Below are 25,873 nucleotides of genomic sequence, written 5' to 3'. Positions count from 1 at the left end.
AATTAAACATTCTGCCCAAGAGGTCATAAGAATAAAAGTGTTTGTTGTTTTCCCATCTCCTTTATGGAGGGCTTGCTCATTGAAGCTATTTGATATGATAAGCATCTCCTCCGGTTAGAAAACGTATCAATTCTGAAAGCGGGAATAGTTATTTTTTTCCTAAACCACTGCTACCGCCATTTGGGATGGACTCTCCAGCCATGTAGACCTGCAGTCAGTGTTCCCCCCAGCGTTCTGCATGAGGGAAAATGGGGCGGTGGGGGAAGGACAGATTGCCTCTGACTGTAGAAGCCTCATCCCTTAATCTTCCCTACGGGCTGGACGGCAGCCCCGTCAGAAGTTCGGAAAACGCAGGACACCCGCAGCACCGAGTCTGCCTGCCTGCCTTCCTTCAGCAATTCCCGCGTTCCCGCCGCCATTTTGGGAGCTGGGGCAGGCGGACTACACCTCCCAGCATACCCGGCGCCGCAGCGCCATCTTGCTCCGCCGCTCCGCGGGGCACTTCGGGCAGGTACTGCTGGCGACGAGCTGGGACATGGCCTTGTTCCCGGCTTTCGCCGGTGCCCCAGAGCCCGGGGAGGCCCCAGCCGGCAGCAGCGAGGGCTCCAGGAAAGGTAAAGTCACGGGGAATTCTCTTCCTCCCAGCAGGGCTCCGCGGCTCGGCCCCGCTGAGCCCTTCCGCTTTCCTAGGGAGCTTCCTGCGCCGTGCCGGTCCGCTGTGCTGCGCTGCTGCTGGATCCTGTGCGCGGCAACGGCGCTTCGCTTGCAGGATCCGCGGGGAGCGCAACCGACACCGAGAGCGTTCCGTGAAGGCTGCTTTATAGGGAGGGGCCTCGCTCGCCCTTGGTCCCGCCCTCGCCTGCTGCATTCCCCACTGTGCTTTGGCTGTGCTCGGTTTGATCCCAGCTCTTCCTGGAAGCATGGCTGTAGAAATGCCCATCTTTGTTTGGAAGTACACGCACATCTGCTTTGTATCTGGTAGAGAAGGTGTGCTTTGTTTTATGCAGCAAATGAGTGTTTTTTCCTCACTAGCCTGGACACGTAACAAACAATACTTACTGTGTTATCTCAATTTCCTTAGTCGCATTTAGAGCTGCAAAGGATCATTTTCGGAAGGTTGTTACAGAAATGGTGATTCAATTTGTATTTCTGACTGCCATGGTTGCTGTTTAGCGAATTATGCTTCTATTAAATGAGTAAAGAACTCTTTATGGTGAAGGGGAAGCTCAAAAATAATTGTTTGTCTGGGGTAAATTTCTTGTACGCTTGGTCCGGTCATCACAGTGAGTTTGTAAGGCTTTTAGGAACACAGGCTGGGTTAGTTTCTTGCCAGGTCCCTACCAGTTCCACATTTCCCTGATGGTATTGCAGCTGTTCGTACTGCAATCTCTGCTGGTACAGAGATGCGTTAGCCATGCTGGGAAGCCTTTCTGGTAATTACACTTGATGCAGGGAACAGTGGACTGAATAAGATCCCAAATTATAGCTTCTAGGAAGAGAGGAGCTGCTGTGCCAAGCAGAGGTGCAGTGAGATTTCTCTAATAGAGAGGCCTCTGCTTAAATTTTAAAACTCTGATAATAGATCCCTTTAGGTTTGCCATTCAGAATGTGTCACCACAGACTGCCTGTCCAGAAGATCAAGTTACATAGAAAAAGATGTTGAGGCTTAGGACTTAGTTTCAGGTCTAGATTTCTTTTTTTTTTTTCTTTCTTTCTTTCTTTTTTTTTTCATTGTTTATGAGTTATATTTTGGTTTACTGGATGTTTTTTATATAACTATTGGCGTAACTTTAAGAACCATCATTTGTTCATTTTATGTTTTAGCCACTTTCGTACTTAGTTTTCAAGTATCGTGTTTCAGTATAAGTCATAAAAATTAGGTATTAACTCAGAACCACATTTATGGTGGCATATATCAAATTTCACACATTCAGCTTGTGAGAACTTGAGAACTTGATGGGCAACTTCAGTATCTTTGATAGATGGGCTCTGTTTCCTCAGAGCTGATATGAAGCCAAAGTCCATCATGATACAGAGTTCACAGAGTATGTGTTTTTTAATGTGATACATTCAGGACTGCTTAGTAGTTTTATCATAAAAGCTGAGCTAGTAATGTAAACATTCTTGCCCTGATTGGTTCTTCTCACCTCTGTCTGACATTGTTACAAGCTTTCATAACCCGTTTATATAAATCTAAGTGCTCTCTGGAACAGAAGTTTGGCTGTACATTCATCCTGTCCTGCTAGATGGCTGAATTTCAGCATCTTCTGGAGTTCAAAGTAATATTGTATACATTTTCTTACAGTTTTATTGTGAAGATTAAGGCTTGATTACAAATTTATCAGTAGCTGTAGTGAACAGAGCAGTGGTAATAATTAACCCCACCAACAATAATGTAAGCATTATGCACAGCATCATTTACAATCCAAAGTATTTTATAGTTAAGATGCTGCACTGATTTTTGCTAAATTTCATTTTGCTAAATTAGATTTTCAGGGTTCTGAAAGGCAACAAAAGTTCTTTGCACAACTCTGTAACTCTTAAAAATTGTCCCTCTAGACATGCACTGTAATTGTTATTATTTTTTATTATTTTGGGGAAAGTATGAAAAACCCCATTAGAATGCTTCTAGAGGAATAACAAGTACATGCATCACAAAATAGATGTTTTACATCTTTCATTTGGTACGTTCTCTCAGAACATATGTCTGTTTTGTGAGAATACTAAGCTTTTTTGACAACTGACAAGGAAAAAACATTGAGATAGTAGGATTTAAAGTTTGGAATCCATTTTGATGTTTGAAATGTTTGTATCCAGATAACTGATGCACTGAAGAGATTTACAAGGAAGCTTGGGCTTGCTTGTTGCGTAATGGAAAAAATGGTTCAGTTCTTTCCAGAGTATTAGGTCAGTTTGATTAAATTGTTCAGAAAACACTGTAGTTGGAGAATTGTAACCATTTCACTGATGTGCCCACAGAGATATATTGATTGTGCTACAGGGGTTTGAACCTGCAGTGTAATTCTTCAATATTTTTAAAATGCAGCTAGATCTCATCTTTCAGGTAGAATGAAGCTACAGGCAGTCAGGGATTAATGCTTATAACCCCATTTTTTAAGGGTTTTCTTAAGGCACTGAAGCACCCATTTGAGCTATCAACAAATCTGGTTATGCTCACCTCTCTAAGTGTATTGTGGCGTGTTTAGTGAGTGACTCCACGTCGGTCAGGGAGTAACAAGTAAAGCTAAGCCAACATCTTAGAAGTTTGTTAACAACACTTACAGATGTTAGTAGATGTTATTTTGCTATATTTAATGCAAATTTCCTAGGGAAATGAATCCCATGTTTGCTGGCCTGCTCCCTCAGTATCTCTCTTTTCCCCTTCAATATTTTTAAGCCTTTCAGTAAATTCATTTTGAGTGGGAAGTAAAAGTGGCAAATCCAGAGATTGACAAAAATCTATGCTTGCTTAGAAAAGAGAAATCTGTGTGAGTGCCACTCCTGCAAGAGAGGCTGTAACGTGAATTAAACTGCTTGGCATTGATCATACACACATTGGCCAACTAATAAACATCTGGTACAGCACAGGTTGCATGCTGCCCTGGCAGTGGTGAAGGGATGTGGGGAAGTAGAAGGGTCTGGAGAACCCAGATAATTCCTGAAGCTGTGGCAGCAGTGGGCAGTATAAAAGATACAGGATACAGCTCAGAAATCCAGGCTTCATTCTTTTGTAAGCTGCAAGATTAATTTGCTGACTTTTGAGGGAGAAGGAAAAGTGGGAGTTTCGCCAACTCACTCTTCACTTAAGAATGTGATTCCTGTCAGCCTCCTAAACAGAGAAATGTAAAGATGGTGTTTCACTCTTCTGCCAGATCAGCTATAGGTGCTGTCGGGACTGACTTGTAGACTTCAAGAGTGGGTTGTGCCTCAGGGGAATTTATATGGTTGATCAGTCCCAGGTTTTATTGTTTCTTTCAAAGCAGCTGAAGCTTTGCTACTTTCTTGATTAAACTGATAAAATGAACAGAGATTTAACAAATAATGCAATTAAAGAGAAATATATATCAGTGAGTTGTGTGGTTTTTTTGTTTGTTTTGTTTTAGTTTTAGTGTCAGTTTCAGACTGACACTCTTAATGCTGCTTAGGATCTGTATCTCCATTTGAAAATTATTTGGAACCATAAAGCCTTGACTCTCAAGGTTATAAAAGTTAACAAAGCTGTTGTACACAGACATTTTTTCTCCTTGTTTGGCCATTCTGCACCTAATATGTTCACATGGTCAAGTAATATTGAAAAATGCATTACCTGCATTAATTATTGGAGGGCCAGATACTATGCTTTTGAAATTGATGAAAAACCTCTTTTGTGATGTATAACATGTTTAAGATCTTGACCTAACATGTTTTAACATCGTAGACTTTTTTCCTAGTGGTCTGGGTACTGTAAGTCTTGAATTTTGGATCTCATCCCAGCAGTTCTGTATGCTTATAAAAGAAGTTTAACTTCATTTTGCTTTGGCTTACCTTTTTTCTCTGACAAGCTTAAGCCAGTGTTTTATTAAGTGTTGTGAGTATTGGTATTAATATATTTCAAGTGGTTTTGAACCATAATACTTCATTCAAATCAGTACAGAACTACATTACAATAATTTCCTGCCAAAATAAATAACACTAGTAAATGAATTATTACATATTGGAAAGGGAAACAGCAGTTTATCAAATTCTACGGAGAAGATTTTCTTGCTTGGAGTCCATTATGAAAGATCTGGCCAGTGACAAATTGGATTATGTTCTGCATGTCTTTGAAATAGATGTAATGATTTTGAGGAGCTCTGGCTAATGAGTTCTAGTTCTTTAGTCATAAGCCTTAACACCACTGACTGCCAACCAGTAAATTTCCTGCTTTGTTGGGTGGATCTGGGTGATACTATGCAAATCTAAAGAGTGATGGATTCTTTTTAAAGGAATTGGACTTATCCTCTATTTCTGTAAGTAAATAAAGTTCTTATGCACAGATTAGTTGTATTTACTTAAATCTGGAGTTCTCTGGGCTGATTTATCTTCTCTAAATTTGTCTGTGTGTAAGGAACACCAGAGTGTGACGAGTGGAAAAATATTGTAGGGCTGCATTTTGTTCCTGCATTCCTTTACCCTGCTTCTTCAATACCAACGTGAGGAGAAATAATTGAAAGTGTGAAAGATAGCAATTTTTTAAAATCAACATCGTATTTAATTAATCTACTCAAGATATCTCTTGTGCAAAGCAGCGCCCTGCTGTGAGACAGTTATTGAATTATCTCAGTTAGGGATGGAGTTTTCAGGTTAGAATTTTAGTCCTGTGTGTTTCACATACGGAATGGTTAAGGAATTTCCTTGGAGGGAAATTAAAAAAAAAAAAGCTTCATGTGCTGAATGGCACCAAAGATGGCAATATTTGCCTTAGGTGTGGTGGTTCCAGTTGCCAGGCGGAGGGACACAATCAGATTAGACTGAGTTTTCATCATTCAGTTTTACCTGTTAGGCTTTGGTAAGTTGATTGCCCCATGGTGGAGGTTCAGCATGACCTGGGAGGAGCTCTCCCTGGGCTGCCCATCTGCTGGGGAATGAGGATGGAGCTGTGCTCTGTTATGGGGACTTGAGAGTTCATATTAGGTTAGCAAGCTGCTCTGTAGCCTGCTCCATTTTAAAGCCTTTTGTGGACAAGAAGTCAGAGACACGAGACAGGAGAAAGCGTCTTGGTATGAAGAGATATTTCTGAAAGAAAAACTCTGAAGGAGGAGAGATGTATGGCTTGGCAGACAGTGAGTTAGTGTTATTTAAGGATTAGAGGTCAGTGTAGTCAACAACACAAAGACAAGAATGTGACAGGAAGAACATGGAGGCAAAAATGGTTGTAAAGAGCATGGAGGTGAAATGCATTCCTTTTGTCCACTTGCATGGAGTGGCACTGGCAAGGCTGCTGTTATACGCCGTGCTTCTGCCAAATAGCATTCCTCATTTAATGTTAGCAAATTTCACACACTTAGCAATTTCCAGGTTTCCTTTATGAAAATAGGAGTTTTAATATCAGTGAAGTAATGGCAAAACCACATCTTTACATCTTGTTAGCACCTTATCCAGTGACTGAGTGTTTGGTCTAAATGCTAAATGCCAACTAAAGCATCCACATGAACATGGTTAGCCTCTTCTCACGCAATTTCAAGGGGTAATGATATTACAGTGGATAAAGAACTGAGAATCCAGAGAAATGCTTTGATCTTGTATAAAACATTTGAGTGTTCTTATCAGTAATGGTTGTCCCTATCAGTAAAATAGTGTTAAATATATTTTCCATGCAGTGAATAAAGTGTATTTTGTAACTTTCTAAGTTTGCATATGTTGCATTACATTAACAACTCCTCTCATGTAATTATATCCTTCTCTATTTTTTTATCAAATTTACTCTCAAAGTTAGAATTTTTCTATGTTAAATGAGTATGGGAGAGATTATTTTTTTCCAAGTATATTAGCAATATATGAAATGTGTTATCTGCTTTCAGTATGAACTTTTAAGTATTGTTACATAGTGTCTTTTTAAAAGCTTAGATTGATGTCTCAGGAAGATTCCAGCTCCTAAACATTTTACCTTGTTGAATCCTAGCGTTCTGCTAAATGGAAATCTGATGGGCTGCTTTCCAACATTCAACTATTCCTCATGACTTAGTGACATTTGCTGTAAATTTAGCTGTCTGTTGACTAGATTAACCCCCCAACTTTAAAAAAAAACGTAGCAAATTAGTTTGCACTGATCTCCTTTTTACCTGCAGAGCTGGACTGGCTTAGTAACCCAAGCTTCTCTACGGAAGATGCCCTGTTACTGCATCAGCGCACTGCAGAAGCTGCAAATCTCACCCCTGAAAAATCACCACTAATAAGGTAGGATATACTTCAGTATCTCTTTAAATAGCCTCTTCCTTATGTCCTGCTTATCCTTTGTTATGTGAGACCAAAATCAGGAGCTTTTAGCACCGCTTTTCATTTCACTGTTCACTATTTTAAAAGTCCTGAGCTGAGTCATATAGAAGTATGAATAACACTTCCATGTCCTTTAACTTAAAATAATGAGAAATTATACTTACGTAATTACATTCCCATTTTCGTTTTCTCACAGCTACATTTAATTCTTTGTTATTTTGGCAGAGAAAGGGGGCTGAGTGATGATTCTTCATTAGCTTCTGAATGTCCTGTGACCCTTGAAATAATGCAAAAGATTAAGGATCATCACTGTGATTATTCTGTGAAAACCAGTTCAATCAACCATTCCACAGTCAAGTATAGGAATTATTTTACTTTTTAAGAACTAGTTAAAGATGTGAATTAATGAGATATTACATGTATCAAATTGTGCAGCTGCATAGAGCATGCTCATCGCTAAAGTGGCTGATTTTATCCTTTTACAAAAATGTGCTCTCAGCACCATATTTGCTGAAGGGCTGGTTGATTTCAGTACCTTTGCCAGAACAGTTGCTACACTTGACATATCTAGACTATAACTAAAACCTAATAATTTACGGAATGCAGCTGTAGTTGCCAAGTATGAAAACTTAGTCGTGTTTAATTTGATACAAGCTCTCACATTCATGTTGACTGTTGGTGGAAATGAGACAGAATATCTTTATTATAAGAATCACAGTTGAATACCTCTTTCCATATGCTTCTGCTTACATTTGCATGTGTTGTTTGAGATAAATGCCACCACAGTTCTGTTTATCAGTCATGTATTCTATTTTTTAATACATTTTCAGAATTTTAATGTCACAAAACTAAGGAATTTACAGATTACCCTTCAAATATAATGATATAATAAACTCACCGTGCTTAATTCACCTTTGCAAAATAATATGTCAAAAAAAATCTTGTTGCCTATCACTATTATGATATTGCTGTATATTATTTACTGCAGATTTATTGTATTTCATTGTATGGCTTGCTGATAACTCTCTTCTCCCAAAATACAGACAGAATAAAGGTGAAGGAGAACATGATTATGAGCTTTCTTACAGTGATACCTCTTTACAGTTTTACTACTCAGATCAAATATCTAAGTATATACTTGTTTCCAAGTAGGAAGACTTCAAGATCAGATTTATCAGGGGAAAGTGATACAGATGAGAGTCTGAAAAAGTCAAGTAAGAAAAGGAAAAAGAAAAAGAAAAAGCATCACCACTATAAGACAAAAAAGAAAGCCAAGGGGGACTCCAGTAGCAGCGAATCAGAGCTGGACACGAAGCGCATCAAGGACAAAGCTGCCACAAAGTATGTACTTACTAATACTGTACAGGATCTAAATTCATTGTATTTTTCACTTCTTCTTTTTTTTTTTCTGCCTAATGAATGAGATTTTTGCCTCTGGTTTTTGTTTTGTTTAGTTTTTTTCCCTATGCTTTAGGTGATCAAACCTATCTTTGAAGCAATGAAAAGGAGCTGGAAGCACTTGTTAGGTTATTTCTGAAATACTGTGACTAAAATATTCTGTGAAGTGCTGTTCTTTAAAACAAAACATGGTCATAATGAAACACTTTTGAAGATGTTTGGAGACCTATTTTGACTATCTGTAAGCATCTTGAAGGTTTTGAAAGCTTCTGAGGGCTTAAAACTCATCCACTAAGTTATGTAGTTGTGTTGAATTCAGACTGGAAGTTCATAGTTTCCTCTAGATCTCAGCCAAGTGCAATTTTCACTTGAGTTCTCTCATGTACGTAGGTTGCCTCCTATTCACTAGTGGAAACGACAACAGATATAAAGAGCACAAGAACACTGTTTGATAGAGCAAATTCTCAACCACAAAGTGCTATTTTTCAGCCTCTATGCCCTACCACCATTCTTTGATTCTATAATCCTCTTACAAGTTATCCTCTTTTTCTTTATTGTAGCATCTTACTGAGATAATTCACTTAGAAAAGTAACAAATTATTGTTTTAAAAACATAATTTATCAAGAAATTAATTCATTAAATCTGTTTATTACTTTTCAGTCCAGTTCTTGAAAATGCTAGACATGTTTGTGTTCTCTTTTGATGGCCCCGTTAGTGTATTTCTGCTTGTTTTTTTTTTTTTCCAGTGTTTGACTGACTTTGCAGTAAGGAATCATGTGCCATGGCTTTGGGTAAATTAAGTTATTGGGAACTACAGAAACGCAATGCTTCTTGTTTTTGTAAATGCTGAATATGCACATGAATAATTAGAATATATCTCTTGTTTTCATCAGTCTAGATGATAAAACATCAAATCTTACCAGCAACCGCTTTGTCTGGCTGGATGATGTCCAGGCTTTCACAGCAGAAACTTTCAGAATAGACAAAAAATCAGATCCTGCAAACTGGGCCTACAAATCCCTGTATCGAGGGGACATCGCAAGGTACAATAAATCTGTTTGTATTGGTATTCAAACTGTGACGGAATCTCTGCAAGACTTGTTAAATTGAGACTGATTGTGAAATGTTTGACAATTCAAATGTGTATGAAGATGAGAAAATATCTGAATAGCTTGTTTCGAAGTTTAACTTTGCTTTGGGTGGAAATATCTTAAAAGATGCCGTGAAATAATGGGAATAAAGTACGTTTTCATATTTTGATTGAACATTTGTTTTGTTGTAGACAGGATTGTTCGTCTTTGTCCAATATTGTCTACATGGATGGCTTAAAGTGATAGGAGGAAAAAAATAATTTTTCTTCTGCAAGCATGACGGATACTGTTGAACTGAGAGGAAGCTTAGAGTGATAGTATAAATTCTGATGTCACTGCAAAAATAATTACATTGGAGCATTAAATAAGAAGAAATTTGCCAAGTTCTTATACTTTTGAAGCTCTATGCACATGTCACTTGGATCAATTTGAATTTATGTACTTCTTTCATGTTTCCTTTCAAAAATGAGTTATTTTTTTCTAATGTGTCCTTTAGAAGATGTTTAATTGTATTTTTTCCTTCTAAGATACAAAAGGAGAGGAGAGTCCTGTCTTGGCATAGATGCAAAGAAACAGTGTATATCTTGGGACGGCACAACGTCAGAAAAGAAGCAATTGCAGAGGCGACCTGAGCGCTACTTCTCAAAGAACAACGTGAAGAGCCTGAACACAGATGGGATTCCTGTTTGCAATAGAAGTTCTCCATCTGGCCCAGCTGCGTTTATACCAGTTTTCCACGTGGAAACCAGTGATCCTTCTGACACAACAGAAGTAAATCCTCTTGGGATTTATGATCCATCAACTACAGAGTGGCTACAAGGAAAAGGGTACAAAGGTGAAGAACAGGAGCCTGTAAATCCGCAGCAGGCGTTTCAAGATTCTGGGATAAATGTTAACCCCATTCTAATGACAAAAGTGGAAGAACATAATAAGAAAGTCAGAGAAAATCCAAGAGACATTCAGGCTTGGATGAATTTTGTTTCATTTCAGGTATGTGTATTGACAGATTGCTTATTTCCGAGTAATAAGTACACAAACATTATATTTCACTTCCCTTTGTTTAGGACTATGAATCTTCTACACAGAACGAGCTGTTAATTCATTTTCACAAGTGTCTTTGTTCTTGTGATGATTCTTCCTAATTTTGTCGTGATCTTTGTTTTGTTTAAAGGATGAATTAATGAGAGGACCTAGCCCTTATGCCAGTATGGGAGAGCAGGAAGTAAGAAGAAAATCACTGAAGTTAATCTTGGAGAAGAAACTAGCTATTTTAGAGAGGGCAATTGAAAGCAATCCAAGTAACGTTGATCTGAAACTCGCCAGGCTGAATGTTTGCACGGAATTCTGGGAATCACCAGCTGTGATCAAAGAATGGCAGAAGCTAATTTTCATACATCCCAATAATCCAGAGCTGTGGAAGAAATATCTCCTGTTCTGCCAAAGTCAATTCAGTACCTTTTCTGTTTCAAAAATCAATAGCCTCTATGGAAAATGTTTGACTACCTTGGCAGCTGTACAGGATGGCAGCATGGTATCACATCCTCCACTGCCTGGCACAGAGGAAGCTATGCTTGGTAAGGTTCTTTCTTTCTGTTTTGTGTTACCGTTGGAAAGTCTTCACAGGAGTTGACTACGTTCCCTAGAAGAATAGATTTTCCTATCTACTATGGGAATTTTTTTTCCTTTTTAAAATCTTGAGTTTTTAGCTGAGAATTAAAGCAGATATTCCACCCAAATATGGATGCAGCAGATGCTTCCTTTCCCTGAAGAGTTTGCAGTGTAACATCCAGAAAAGTCCAATGTGCTGAGTAGTTTACAGTGCAAATGTCAAGGCTGAAGAAATGCAGTCGACAGCCAAGAGATGTGCTTTTATCTTTAAAAAGTGTAAAAAAGAAAAAAAAAAAAAAAAAAAGGTTGCCTTGTGAAAGAAACAATTCCTTTTGCACAAAAGGTTATTGATTAATTACTTTAATACAGAAAACAGAAGGGTAATAAGTTTTTTCTCAAGAGTCCCAATTAGTAGATTCAGAATCCTGAGCTGTAATAGCATGTGATCGTGCCTTTTATGTTTATTATATGTGTTTGTCTACAAGTTAAAGTTTATTATATAATTATCCCTAGAAGGATAGTTAGTCGGATGGTTAGGATGCTGGACTGGATCCAGGGAAGAAGCAGGTTTTGCTCAGTTCTGGCACAGCCTTTAAATTTCTTTGGAGCCAAAGGAATGTAACATATCCCATTTCAATTATGCTTCTCTATCTCAAAGGATCATTGTGATCATTAATCTATGAATACACGGGGGAGGGGGGGGAAATAATAGTGTCACCATGAATGTGGGTTTATTTGTCTATTGCGATGTAGTCCATGCTTCTTCATCTGTGGCGTAGTTGAAGAAGTCTCTATTTTTGTCCAAATCCTGTAGCTGCTGTTTGAGAAATCTGTTATACAGCATCCAATCTGGGATTTTAAGATTGAGCTGCTGGGTTATAAACTATTTTCAATTTCGGATCTGTTGTGGTCTTCTTCTGATTCATCTTGGATCAGGCACTGGAAAATGTGCTGTAAAGGAAAAGTCCTGTGCTGGCAGGTGGCTGTTGCACTGCCTGGTATTTTCTGATTGGTCAGACTGCTTCTGATTTCTAATATTTCAATCACTTTGTACACCAATTGCAATGACTGTTTTTCAGGTCAGCCTTCTGTATTTTGCAAACAGAATGGTTTTTCTTTCATTTTTTCCCTGTGCAGAACATGTGTGACTTGGTAACTGCTATGAGAAACTTTTTTTTCTACCATCTCTTTAACTAATTGAATATTTTTATATTGATTGATGGTTTCAGAAAACTTGTTTCTTGACATGTCTACCTTTATAGATAGTTTGAAAAGAAAATCAACTCTGCTTGTGTTTCTGTTCACTCTTAATTTCTACTTGTGTATTAACACTGTAGCCATTTGTTTACAAGCACTGCTGAGGACTTCTTTTTTCCCCCCCTTTTTTTTTTTTTTTCTGGTTTCCTTTGTTTTTTTGGATTTCTTACTTCCCTCTCCCCCACTGCACTTTGAAATTCAAATAGTAGGAGTGGAGAAACTTCCAGTGTGGAGTTTTTTTGGTCTGACAGGTGCTTTGGCTCTTGGGTTGTTTGTTTGCTTGTTTTAGTACGACGCCTGTGCAATTCTTGAGCTAATTTTGAGCTGGCAGTGTACTTACTAGGAAAATGACCATTTTATTCATTTATTGTTAACATAAATGCACTATCAATTTCACAAATTATTTATGAGAGGAATAGCACTGTAGATGTATGGTAGACTTCTGTCTTCAACCTTTGACCTTTGATTATGATAAAATCTGAGAGCTGATTTTAAATAGTGTTGGACTGCGCCATCTAGTGTGCAGTTCCGTGCAGTGCATAGGACTATGCTTGGAAATAATTACTTTTTAAAAACATTAAAAAAGTAGGTTAGTTTTGTTTTAAAATTATAGTCTAGTTTTCAAACTATTTAATAGAACTGGTTACATTTTAAATTCACTGGGATCTGTCATGTAAAGCAAGTGAAAATAAGCATTCTTAGGTTTTGCTGTGGGAAGGGAGTCCCACTTCTAAAATTGCATGCAGAGGTTTGGGCAGAAAGATCCGTATCTTTTAGGTTCCTCTGCAAAAGTGTCTTAGCATTGTGGAGTGAATCAAATACCCATTCATGATGTCTTCAGCATTTATCACCAAAAAATGCTCATCTTTGTTTTGCTTCAAATATCTTAGCTTATCATTTATTTTTGGCTTCCGTTTAGCAGCAAGACCTGATGAGGTAATCTCTTCCATCAGAAAATTTTAATCAAACTTTATTAGCTAGGAAACAACATTTTTTTCCCAGTGGCAGTTAAATACCAGAATTGATGGGAAAATTGTCTACACTGGTTCCAATGCTTTGGAGGATTTGTTAGGTGCATTCCACACACTTCTTGTTGTTTAAATACCTTCAGGAATCTCTTTAAGTCTTTCTTCATTATCAGAAACAATCGATGGCTCTGCAGGACTATTTATTTAAACACCTACTCTGTATGTTTTACCTGAATTCTGAGTTTTGTATGCATTAATCTGATGTAAATCTGAATGTAAGACAAAAGGGGTAAGATGCTTGTCACTTCTTATTATAAACAGATAGATAAAAGGATCAGAATCAGTTATATAAACCTACATTGTTATGTGTGTCTCTAAATATGAAATTGAGAGGTTTTCAGATCGATCAGGCTACAACAGTTTTGACATGCTTTGATGCCAGTTATTCCCATCTTTTGGATTTTGGTATTGTTCCAGAACAATTCCACCACACAGCACTTCAATTATGGTTTTGTATATTTGTGGGCTGTAATAAAATACTTCACAACAAATGTCTTTGAAATATTAACACTTCATCTCCTTTACTTCGCAGCTATCTTTATTCAGCAGTGCCACTTTCTGAGACAAGCTGGCCATTCTGAGAAGGCGGTGTCTTTGTTTCAGGCTCTGATTGACTTCACCTTCTTTAAACCTGACAGCGTAAAAGATCTGCCAACAAAGGGACAGGTAGCAATTTCTATTTAAACGTGTTTATGCCCTTGTGCATTACAGAGAATGCTGTGGCCGAAAAATATTGATGTAATTTAAGGACTTGGGGAAAATATTTTGAATCACAACTTTGTTTGTGGTTCTTCAAGGCGGTGCCTGCATTGGCAAAATGCTTGTGGGTCCTCTGAAACTATGTGCCAAATTGATGCTTCCACTGTATATGATGGAAGTGAAATAACCAGTCATTTCTTGTCCTCTTACTGACAAAGATGGAGAAAATACAGCTGGCTGACCAAAGTCTGGGTAGTTAGTGCTTTTCCACTTTTTCCCGGAGTAGCTGTTGTCTTGTTACTGTTGTTGATGGAGAAAGCTGATAGGACCTATAAGTTAGAGCCTTCTGCATTAGACAGTTCTTGTAGCCTTTCTCAGGTTCTCCTTTATATGTTCTCAGCAACTCTTTGACATTTACATTAGGAGCATCTTCATGCTTTAAAGCATCTTTTAGTTTTCCCATGATATTCCATTCAGCACATCCTATGTAAGTATTAAATCACTTCTCTCTAGATTTGCTCAGGAGATTGTTAGGCACAGGCTCCAGTAACAGTCAGCTAATATTCAGAGAGGTGGCCATTGCCAGCATAGCATCATCCCACTGAATTGCTGGGAGCTACTTCCTTTTTAACGGGTGGTGGAGAGAGGCACCAGCTAGGCAGTGAGCCTGCTGTAAGTGACAAAAATTGGGTAATATTAAAAATCCTTTTATCACTCCACCTTCTCTAGCACCTGCTACTTAGCTTCCATTTTTTTCTTCTCTAAATTAACACCATTGACTACCAGTGAAGTGATCTTGGAGTTCTGATAATACCAATGTCCTCTTAAAGCGCCAAAAGTTTAGACTTCAATTTTTGTGTAGGATGGTAGATTTGGTATAGTTACACACACACAAAAACACTTCCAGCTTCCAAAAAATGGTATGATTATTTGTAGTGTTCAAAAAGTCATAAGAAAAGAACCAGAATTAACAGGACAGTACCTAGGCCTGGGAAGTGCAATTACTGAAAATAAGAAAATGCGAGATTTACAGTTGGTGGAACATCTTTAATTCTGCCTTCTTTTAGAAACATTATGACTCAGTCTTGAATTTGTTGTTTCCGTACTGTTTCCGCAATTCACTTTCTCACTTGGTGCAAAGAATAAATCCATAAGGAGCAGAAATTAGATTTTGCAGTTGCTGTAAATCCTGCATTTTCTGATATGTTGATGCTTACTTTTTCTTAGAGTAAATTCTGTTGTTAACATTTGTATTTGAGTCCCATGTCAATGTCCATTCCAAGATTTGGTACACAGCAGAGGCATGTAATAGAAGAGATGGTCGTTAGAGCTAACTATACAGAAATCGGGGTAGGAGTTGAATCAAAAGAGGAGAAGATTGCATACAGAGTTAGGCCCAGAACCATGCACTTTTGACTCGCTGAAAAAAGCTCTAAGGTTGTTGATCATCTTGAAACCTGAGAGATGAGAGGCTTAACTGATCTTTTCTTCTTGATCTCAGTCCACTCATATTTATGTCTGACTGTAGTGTTTTGATTTGACCACAGCAGTATCTGAATCATCACTCCTTGAACCAATTTCTTCATGGACCCAAAAAAGATGTGAGGAGGGAAAATTTGGGTTCAGAGAGCCCCATCCTGAGATCCTTATCCTTGAAGAATCTGCATAGGACATTTGACAAAAAAAAAAAAGTCTTCTGCTTTCTGTAAAGCTTAATACCTTTTCAAAATGATCATTATGTTAATAAGCACAGCTGATGACAGCTGTGCTGTGCCACACGTGTAACCAAAGTATTTGAGTTGCTGCAGATTGTTAAGCAGCATCTAACAAAATCTTTAGATACAACCAAAGTTGATTCAGTCAGTGTCTGTACTATAGCAAAACTTATTTTTCTAAATATGTTTTGTTCTTCTTCCCCCTGCCCGAAAACAACAGGTGGAATTCTTTGAGCCTTTTTGGGATAGTGGAGAACCACGAATTGGAGAAAAAGGAGCAAGAGGCTGGAGAGCATGGATGCACCAACAAGAAAAGGGTGGCTGGGTTGCTGTTGACAATCCTGGTATGCCTATATCAATATGTGTAGTTGTGTGTCGTGTGTTCTTCTAAAAAGTTCATGTAGAATGATGCAAGCTATTTCTTCTCATGTTTTTGCACAGAAGCATTAGCAAGCTCAAGATGAACTGTATCACACTTCAGAAATGTGTCTGAATGTTTTATGTCCCCTGTTGTTTATGGAATGCTGCTGTCCTTCCTAGGAAAGAGAAATGAGGGAGATGGGAAGGGACATCCTGCACTCTATTCTGAAAGGCATGACTGTTTGGTTCAGACCTGTGCCCATCTAAAGTAAAAGAAAGCTACTTTCCTTAACATTCTGTTATCACATAGAGCAGGTAGGATTATATTATTTAGATGATAGTTGCCTATGCATTTCCTAGTTTAATTGTAGGAGCATATGAGTTTGGTTTCTTACAGCAAATAGCATAGTAGCAATAAAAGGAATAGCAATAGAAGGAAAACTTTGCCTTTCTCTGTGTGACACAGGGAATAAAGGAATTGCTTCTTCATCTGACTGGAGTGCTTCTGAGACAGGGAACATGCAGAAGTGAAGGTTGCTGTCTCAAGGAGGGATGCAAAAAACACCTCCTTGCTGCTTAGTCCCACTCTGTCCTGTCATCTACCGTGCTTCCCTTTATCTCAGGACTATTTCTTAAACAGATACATCTTTTCTTTAACTTAGAAGTATTCATCACTTGCAGCACAAAATTAACATATGCTGTCACAGAAAAAATACTCTAATAACATCTAAGTGTCTAAGATCTAAGATCAGCAAAAGTGGGTTGTGGTTAAACACTTCTTTTTGTATCTGTTTGACCACATTGGTTTCTATTACACGTTGCTTACAGTTTTGAAAATACTAGATATTTTAAAGCAACATTGCCAAGTATTGTTTTTAATGTTTGACATCATAATAATATTTTTTACTTACAGCCTTTTTCTCAATATGTTTTGTGCACATGAATATTCATAAAACACGTTTGAGATAGCACGCTCAGGTATGAAGTGAAGAACCTACACTGCATGAGAAGGTAGCTACTGACTCTTGGCTACTGGTTGTAAACTGCTATTGTCAAGTATCCCACAACCTGCTGGCATTTAATTTTATTCTCTATGAGAAAGTTTGAATGCTGACATTGATTCACTCGTTCAGAAAGTTTAGAAACAGTACAGAGTTGGTGTCAAAACCCAGAGCTCTGATGTGAAAATGTTCAGCGCTGTCATATGTCTGGTTTATTAGCACTGTATTTGTTTACAGTTTTAAAGTAGTTACATTGTATGTCAAGTAGATTTTTCTTTAATAATAGTGTGTTGTGGGGGGGGCCCTGATTTGTTTTTAGATGATGATGATGAAGAAGAAATGGATGAGGATGAAGAAATAAAGGATAAAACTCTCCCCAAGTGGCACATTTGGATGGATATTGAATATTCTCGTGAATCAAGACATTGGTTACCTTGGAGGCCAGACAAAACCAAAAATCAAGCAGAAGAAGACTGTGAAGATCCAGAAAGACAGGTCACTATAGCAAAGTAAAACAAGGGGTGATTAAAAAATTACCCTTGCATTTGGGTTCATTGCCAATGGGCGTTTTTAAAGGAGTAATTCTTTTTTTTTCAATTGTTTGTAATTCAAAATTCACCTGAGATTTGGTGCTGACTCTGCTGAAATCCTTGGGGATGCTATGGTAAACTTAGGAAAGGGCTGTAGGCAAACAGTCTGTCTTTGCTGCTCTGTGGTTTCCCTCATCTGTCACAGATAAGAAATGTCACGGATCTTCTGTTTAAAAAGATGTCTGCACTAAATAAACAAAGGCTTTGTTGCCTGCAGCTAGCTTCAAGTCAGATAGTTGGAAACTTTTTCTTCTTGGGAGATGGGTCAAGTCAGACATGGATTTTCAAACAAAAATGTGTTAAATGGCCTCATCAATATCTTCTCTAGACTTGTATTGCATAAGGTTTCTGTAGAGATCTTTGATATTCCAGGACAAAGAAGTCTGTTGATAGCATACTTACCATCTGACTGGAAAAATGCATTGCTTGTTTAACTGACCCGTTTTTAATTTGAATCAAATTCCTTACTATTTAATAGTAATTATAAATCTTTATTGGCTTCAAAAAGCTTCTTTAGTTACTTAAGTTGCAGGTTTGTTGAATTTTGATTGCATAAATTTACTGAGTTTGTTTTTAATTTTATTTTTAGGTATTATTTGATGATCTTGGGCCATCTTTAATCCAGCTTTCTAATCCAGACATTCAGCATCAATTACTGTACTCATTTTTGCAATTCCTGGGAGTTCCATGTATAAGTAAACTCTTTCCTCCCAACCTCTATATTGCCATGGATGAAAATAATATCTTTGACAACGTGCTTTCTGATGAAAAGCCACTGACTTCTACTGATACACCACTTTCTGGATTCAACAGTATTGGTCATATGGACACAATGCTAAGGAGGAGACATCACATAGGCCACTGTAAAGATGGAGAGGAGTTCATACAGAATGTTTTTCATGTTCTATCTCCGCTGTTTTCAGGAAAGGAAAAATCAAACCTGTCCATTTGTTGGTTACAGTATGAAATATCAAAGGTAAGGAGGAATCTGCATATAATTGCTTTTATGCTGTGTAACTTTCTTGTGTGTTTACGTCTGAGTAAAATAAATACTGAGGAAAATTAAGTCTTATAGGACTGGGTATTCAAAGAGATATATATATATGTGTATATATATATGTATATGAGATACTTCATATGCTAGGCAAGAATGGATGCAAGTCGTTTTATACAAGGCAAAGTGTGTGAGCCAAGTACTTCCATCAGTGTTCTTCAGAGCGCATACTCCCCAATACCACGGTATGATGACCTAATCAGGATAAGGTGATAAGGTGGTGACTTCCTATACAAGTTACAATTGCAGTGTGATTGGAGGAAGTAACACCTTATCACTTGAGCGTGGATTTAGTTACGTAAAATTGTTCAAATAGATTCCCACAGAAGTGAAGTCAAGTTTGTCCTCCTAGCATTCAAGAAACCTTAACATTGTGTTTACCATATGGAGAAGTTCCCTGTCTCTCACCCAAAGACTACCTAACCAGAAGGTTTCCAACGAAACCTGCAGGCTTTTCCCTCAAACACATTTCTGCTACTTGAAAGTTTAATTGTGTTGGTCATAAGTTGCATCTACTTGCATCTCATATTTTGTTCTGAACCACTGCAGATCAGCAGCTCCTTTTTTGATTGTTTGGCCTTTGAAAGGAGTGGCATTTGATATTATTTAACGTATGCAGTGGCAGGCACAAGAATGATAAGTCTGCATAATTTGGGTGCGTAGAAGGGAGCTGTTGACACACAACTCTTGACAGCTTTACTCAATAGCAACAGATTTGGCCAGTGGTGAAATGCAGAATGATGTGAAATCAAAGACAGCAATGAAATAAAAACAACAGCCAAATCTCACAGTACATTTTTTGTTTCCCTTCTCTCACCTCTCTCAGAACATGTTCTGCTTATTCTCCCTGCAGGTAGTTCAGTGTATCCAAACAAAAAAGAAGAAGAAGCTGAAGGCTCAAGGGAGGAAAAGTAAAAAATTGGCCAAGAATCTCCTTAAAGCACCTGACAACAGAAATAACCTTACTCTCTGGAAACTCTACGCCTACCTGGAATGGCTGCTTGGAAACACTGACGATGCTAGGAAGGTGTTTGACACAGCCCTCTGCACAGCAGGGACGGGAGGACTGAAGAGTCCCCAGCTGTGCAGCCTCAGTCTGCTTTATGCCCAGCTGGAAGTGGAGCTACTGCAAAGTTTAGAAGGAGCTGTTACGTCACGTGCTGTTCATATATTGACCAAATTGACTGAAAGTGGACCATACGTACCCTACAATGGACAAGTGTTATCTGTTAGTGTCTTGAAAGCTCGTAAGACATACGAGCATGCACTGCAAGATTATTTAAATAAGGCACCGGTTTCTGATCAGGATCGGGCCAGTAATTCCAATCAACTGGTTAACATAGTTGGCTGTTACACAGTGTTCCAGTATTTGACTGTTGGAATTGACGCTGCAGAATCAGTATGTGTGCAGGCTTTGGAAAAGCTTGAAGCTTCTCATCCACAGAAATGTGAAAATACTGCAGAGACTTCCAGCATTCAGCATTTTCCCACTGCTCTTGAGGCTGTCACACTGCTGCGTGCAAATTTACTCAGATTCCACATGAAAATTAGTGCTTATCCTTTGAGTCCTTTGCGAGAAGCACTAACAGGGGCCCTCAAATGGTTTCCTAGCAACCAGGCTCTATGGAGAGCATATATTCAAAGCCAGAGGAAGTCTCACAGTGCTAGCAAGGCACGAAGGTTTTTCGATGGTGTCACAAGGTCTACTAACTCTTTAGAGCCATGGCTGTTTGCCATCCAAGCAGAGCAGATGAGAAAAAAACTGATTGAGAATGTCCAGAGGTAATATCTTGCAGCTCATTACGATTATGCTTTTCTTTTAACGTATCTGATTGCTTTACAGAGGAGAGGAAATGCTACTATCATTCTCATTTTGCAGATGAAGAAGCTGTGACTAGGCAGGATTCTTTGTCCAAGGCTGGACAGCGAGACAGAATCCTGAACAGAGTTACAGGCCTAGATTTTGGTCTCAGGCCCTTTCTGCTGGATCAGATGGTGTATTGCTTGTGTTACTTAGCACTGACATCGGGACGGTGCACATCTATAAGTAATTTTTAAATAGCTCTGTCTGTTTAGATGGTCAAAGTAGACATGAGCTTAGAAATGGCTGCACTTCAGTGCACCCAGCAAGAAGTACTGTAATACAGAGCTGCATCACAGCTTCTTACTGTGCTCACCGCCCTACTTCACTTCTTTGTCACAGCACAGTTGTGGCAGATCTGTTTCCATAGTGAGTGTTTGAGAGTACAGTTCTCATACAGGGTTGTTACTAGGTAGAAGAGGGTGGAAATTTCCTGAATTTGCAGCGTGGTCTGGACTCAGATATTTTTTCTTGGGAAAGGAAGAAAGGGTTGGAGTTGTGAGGAATAGAAGCATGTGTTTATTCTTAAAGCTTGGTCTCCTTAACTTGTCTACCCATTGCTGGGAGGTACCTTTCTAGTAGTACCTATATACCCCCAGTGTTGGCAGCTTGGTTCTTTGTGTTTCCCATAGAAGCAGAGATTTCTAGGAGAATGTTATCTTGAATGTACATAGCTGTAAGCTTCCAATATTAGCACTTGATGAAATTACAGAATTATCAGTATACATTAAAACAAGCATGCCCACTTCATGCTTTGCCGTAGTCTGGCAACAGGCATGCACTCATGATAGTGACATTCCTGAGCTGTCGGTGAGCGTGATCCTAAACTGTAATTAGAATTCTACAGCCATCAGATGGCAAGTAGGATTATAATTTGATTTGCTGTTAATTACAGACTGACACTGTGATGGGTTTTCATTACTGTTATTGGAAACCCATGTTAAAATCCCAGAATGATTATTTTCTCTGTGACATTTAGTTGTTTTCTGGATCGTTCTCTGTTGGTGTAGCTGTTCCCATAGATTACATTTCTATAAAGACAAGTTGAATGTTGCAAGAGTAGAGAGATGACCTCTGAGTCAAGGAAAACACACAGGGTGAGACTGCCCCAAGTGCTGCAGGATCCTTCCTCCAATGCAAACATCAAAAATAAGGTAGTCTGTATCAGCTGTAGGTAAAAAAAAAAACAAACAAAACACCACTCTTTTTTTATGCCTGGAAGATGTAGGATTTGAAACTGTGAAAAATAAAATGGTTTTCTATTTAATCACAGTTGAGATTCAGAGCTGTAACCCAGGGCCTGATCCAAGACAAAGGTGCCAGGGTTGAATCTGAACTGACATCAAAAGGCAGTTTGCTGACATGGGCTCAAATTTGGGTTGCTGTGCCAAGTTTCAAAGGATGCATCATCTTGAATGAAGACTAAGATAAGTGGTTTAAGATCAGATGATAGCAGATCACTGTTCTCAGAGAAATTTTCCTTCCCTTTGAAGGAGCTGTTCTGTGAATACAGAAAAATTTGTTTATCTGCTTTTAATGGATTTTTCTACTTTGAAAAATCACAGATTGGATTAGCAAGTGCTACAAATATGTTTTATAACATTCAGATTTTATAGCATGAAGTACAAACCCCTGTCTATGTACAGACAGTACCTTGATTTCTACCCTCTTTCATCTGCACGTGGTCTTTAGCTTGTGTTTAAGTGACTGTTTTCCTTCCCCTCCTCCCCCCCTCTGTGTTCCAGGGCAGATGTTGGTGAAATATATACTACTATTCCTGAAACTGGGTTAACAAATAGGATTATATCTCTATTTGAACACGCGATTCAGAGTGAAAATGGTACCCACTGTCCCTTGCTGTGGAGAATGTATTTGAACTTTCTGGTAAGAAGAGTGTATCAGTTTTACTGTATTTATCATATCTGGAATTTCTCATCAGCACAGTATATACAATACCACATGAAAAAAGGAATGTGAAATGCTGCTTATGCTGTTTTCAAGGTGTTACATTGTTGAATTACAACGCTGCTTCTTGTGTGCAGTATTAAGGAAAATTTAATTCATATGAATTACAAGGAGTGATAGCTTCTGATAATGTGGTTTCATATAGGTGCTAGCAGTTTCTTGTCTTTCCAGGTAACCTTTGCCAGCGCTCAGGCACACATACAGAAGTGCTGCCTGATGTTCAGATGGAACCTCCTGTGTTCCAGTTTGTACTCAATGCCTCTTGTCCTGGCACTGGGCACTACTGAGAAGAGCCTGCCTTAGTCCTCTTTGCACCTTCCATTTATTTGTATGTGTTAAGATCCTCCTGAGCCTGCTTTCCAAGCTCAACATTCCCAACTCCCCAAGCCTCCCTCATGGAAGAGATGTTCCAATCTTTGTGGTCCTTCATTGGCCTCCCTTCAGCACATCCACATCTCTGTTGTGCTGGGAGCCAAGAATTGGCCAAAGCACACCAGAACTGGCCTTGCAGCACCGAGCCAGCAGGGCAGCCAGATTTCAGCACAGCTCTAAGAGCTTCCAGTAGCAAAACGCATTGCTATTCAGTAAAGGGAGAACAGGACAGCAGAACTAGTTGCTACAACCAATGTATCAATGATACAAGAAAGAATTTCTGGATCTTAGGAACTGACATGGAATCTGGTTTTCAGCAGTAGACAGAGCAAGAGAAAATGCAAGCTCTTATTCTCCAAACATCTCAACACAATTGGTGTATCTTTGGTATCTTAGAATTATTGGGTTTTTTTGGAGCTGTCATAAAATCCCATACTTGTAAGGTGTTTTTGAAAGCAGCCCAACTCAAAAAATTTCTTCAAGAGATTGTAAATGCTTTTACCCATAACTGAAATGACTGAAGATAAGCAGACTGGCTCAGCATTCTGGTCTGTCTGCCTCTTTTTGAAAAAATTCATAGCTGTGTTCTCCTTATCAAATAGTTGAGTGGATCGAGGGAGAAGTTGTAACTCCTTGCAGACATGCTAATTTAACTTTCATTTTCATATGTAAGGGGATCCAACCTTAACAAGTTATACTGAGAAGTACACATGCATGTAATCTCTTCAGTACACAAAAGGAATACATTATCACCTCTGTGGTACCAAAGATGATCGTGTAGTGGAAGTTCCTCAATAGAGGAACACCAAGCTTTACAGTAGTAATTTCCTTCTCTAAAACATTTGTTCTGTTATTTCAGCCATTACTGTATTGAAACGTGAACCCTTTTTTCCTCACATAGGTTTCAGTTGGAAAAAAAGAAAAGAGTAAAGGATTGTTTTATAAAGCCATTCAAAGCTGTCCTTGGGCAAAGGTAAGCATAGAAATAAAAAAAGCCTATTACCACTCTAGTTTTTGAAGTTGTATTTTCTTTTTAAGTAATAATTTAGTAGTTATCATAATGATAACTACATAACAACATGCAAATGAAAGTAGACATTTCTGGAGAAATGCTGTAAGACTTCCTGCAAAAAAGATGCACATCTGAATTGGAGACAAAGATCAGCACAGAAAGGTGCTGCATGGGATGAGGAGGTAATACAGTCCTCTCTGTGTGACCCAGAAGCAGCTGAGTCTTGCAAACCACATTTAACATAAGCACAGCAGTAGCAGAAGCATATAGGCAAGTTAAAATGCATTTAACTAACAGTGAGAGAAGTTGCTCAGGAGCACCTGTAACTCCCCAAGCGGTGTCTGTATCTGCTGCAAATGATCCAGCACCTCTTGGTCAGTACGTTAACACAGTTACTCAATAAGAGTTGAACACGCTCGGTTAAACTCCTACATTGCTGTGAGTGTCGAAGTATTGTTGTTTGTGGTAGTTTTAAGAAGTGTGTGATTGTTCTTGTATCCTTGCTACAGGGCTGTTTGCATGTCTGCCTGCTTCCCCATCTGTGTTGCTCTGACAGAAAGATGGCAGATAAGTTCTCATTCCCACATTGCCTTTCTAGGTACTCTACATGGACGCAGTGGAATACTTCCCTGAGCAGCTGCAGGAGACGCTCGATCTCATGACTGAAAAAGAATTAAGAGTGCGGGTACCTATGGAAGAGCTGGATCTACTATTAGAGGTTTAAAAGAAGATAAGGATGAAGAAAATACAAAGCCGGTTCTAAAACTAACACTTAGAACTCTTTTCAAACAAGAACTCTGTTTTGTGACTTGAGTATTGTATACTTCTCCCCACCCCCTCCCCCCAAGTTTTTGTACAAATTGCTACCAAAATGGAGTTCTAGCTGAAAGCATTCCAGGATCAAGAACTGCATTTAGCCCACAAAAATGCACCCATTCACTGAAGTAGCGCTGACTTCCACAGGATACCCTCTTACAAACGTAGTCCTGTTGTACACTGCCCACATTTCTTATTCTATTGTTTGAAGTTATATGCCATCGAGTTCAGTAGAGATTCCATATGCGCTAACTATAGCTTGGTGAGCCCCACAGGAAATAAACATCTGCCCCATGGGTTCCCCACTCTCTTCCTGCTGGCAGACCTCAGTAATCTCCTTCAGTTTGGTATGCACGTGTCTGTAAGTACCAAGTCACTGCGAGTTACATCTGTTGTGGACAGCTGGTAAAAGCCAAATCTTATCTTCAACAGACACCTGTTATGGACTTGTATTGGAATGTTTTGACAAATGACTTTTAATATGAATATTTATGAAATACATACCTTAATTTTTATAATTCAAATGGAACTTGAGTTATTTTTTCTTAATCTTACTGTGAATTTTAAAATGAAATTATCTCTCTAGAACATCTCAGTGCAGCCCATTTTTAATCAAGACTGTATAATTGATTACTCTCTCTCAATGCAAATGTGAGCAATCATCATAAGAGAAAGGTTTGTTCTGTATTCAATCCACTCCAAAGAAAGCAGAGTAGTGGAAGCACATCCTCAATGACTAGCTTCTATTCCAAGAAACTTGAGGCAAGTTCATGGATAAATAGTATGAAATATAGTAATGATTTAACAGTATAATTATGCTATATTTATTCTGTAAGACAATATATGAAAGTATGTAAACAACTGCATTAAGCATCCCTTCTCTTGACATTCAAGTACTCAGAAGTTAGACATTGTCTGAAACAGAGTAGCTGCAGCTACTGAGAGCCCCAAACTGCTTCAGAGGGTTTTAGGACAAAAGCAACAACTGGCAGTGAGAGCACAGCAACAGACAGGAGGTGCTCAGCTGCTCAGGTCCAATTACATGGAAAACAAAGTCCTGCAGCCTCAACCTCGCCTTTGCCCGTAGTAGC

At 38.6% G+C, this 25,873-nt stretch overlaps 1 protein-coding gene across 3 annotated transcripts; it reads left to right on the top strand.

Moving 5' to 3' along the window:
* Window positions 1–403: 403 nt before the first annotated feature.
* On the top strand, window positions 404–25,306 carry NRDE2 (NRDE-2, necessary for RNA interference, domain containing). 3 transcript variants are annotated; one of them, XM_031553641.2, is made up of 14 exons: window positions 429–614; window positions 6,807–6,915; window positions 8,104–8,295; window positions 9,247–9,396; window positions 9,972–10,434; window positions 10,616–11,018; window positions 13,870–14,003; window positions 15,972–16,095; window positions 17,432–17,607; window positions 18,292–18,678; window positions 19,610–20,538; window positions 22,363–22,501; window positions 23,856–23,927; window positions 24,565–25,306. In XM_031553641.2, the coding sequence occupies exons 1-14, from the start codon at window positions 536–538 to the stop codon at window positions 24,688–24,690; spliced, it is 3,483 nt and encodes a 1,160-aa protein (XP_031409501.1). In that variant the 5' UTR covers window positions 429–535; the 3' UTR covers window positions 24,691–25,306. The 3 variants fall into 3 exon arrangements, 2 of the variants coding, with proteins under 2 accessions (XP_031409501.1, XP_010710116.1); XM_010711814.4 differs by having other exon boundaries at window positions 431–614; window positions 8,107–8,295; XR_014883730.1 differs by lacking the exon at window positions 24,565–25,306 and having other exon boundaries at window positions 404–614; window positions 22,368–22,501; window positions 23,856–23,878.
* The last annotated feature ends 567 nt before the right edge of the window (window positions 25,307–25,873 follow it).

Source organism: Meleagris gallopavo, chromosome 5 (assembly GCF_905368555.1).
Source record: "Meleagris gallopavo chromosome 5, MGAL_WU_HG_1.1, whole genome shotgun sequence".
In the NCBI taxonomy this organism is placed as follows: Eukaryota; Metazoa; Chordata; class Aves; order Galliformes; family Phasianidae; genus Meleagris; species Meleagris gallopavo.
The sequence above is the reverse complement of the archived record's forward strand: the minus strand, read 5'-3'. Positions and strand labels throughout refer to the sequence as shown.

Coding starts and splice junctions, on each gene's coding strand:
- NRDE2 (XM_031553641.2), top strand. CDS start 536: ATGGCCTTGTTCCCGGCTTTCGCCGGTGCCCCAGAGCCCGGGGAGGCC. Junction 14,004..15,971: donor ATCTGCCAACAAAGGGACAG/GTAGCAATTTCT, acceptor CGAAAACAACAG/GTGGAATTCTTTGAGCCTTT. Junction 22,502..23,855: donor GAATGTATTTGAACTTTCTG/GTAAGAAGAGTG, acceptor TTCCTCACATAG/GTTTCAGTTGGAAAAAAAGA.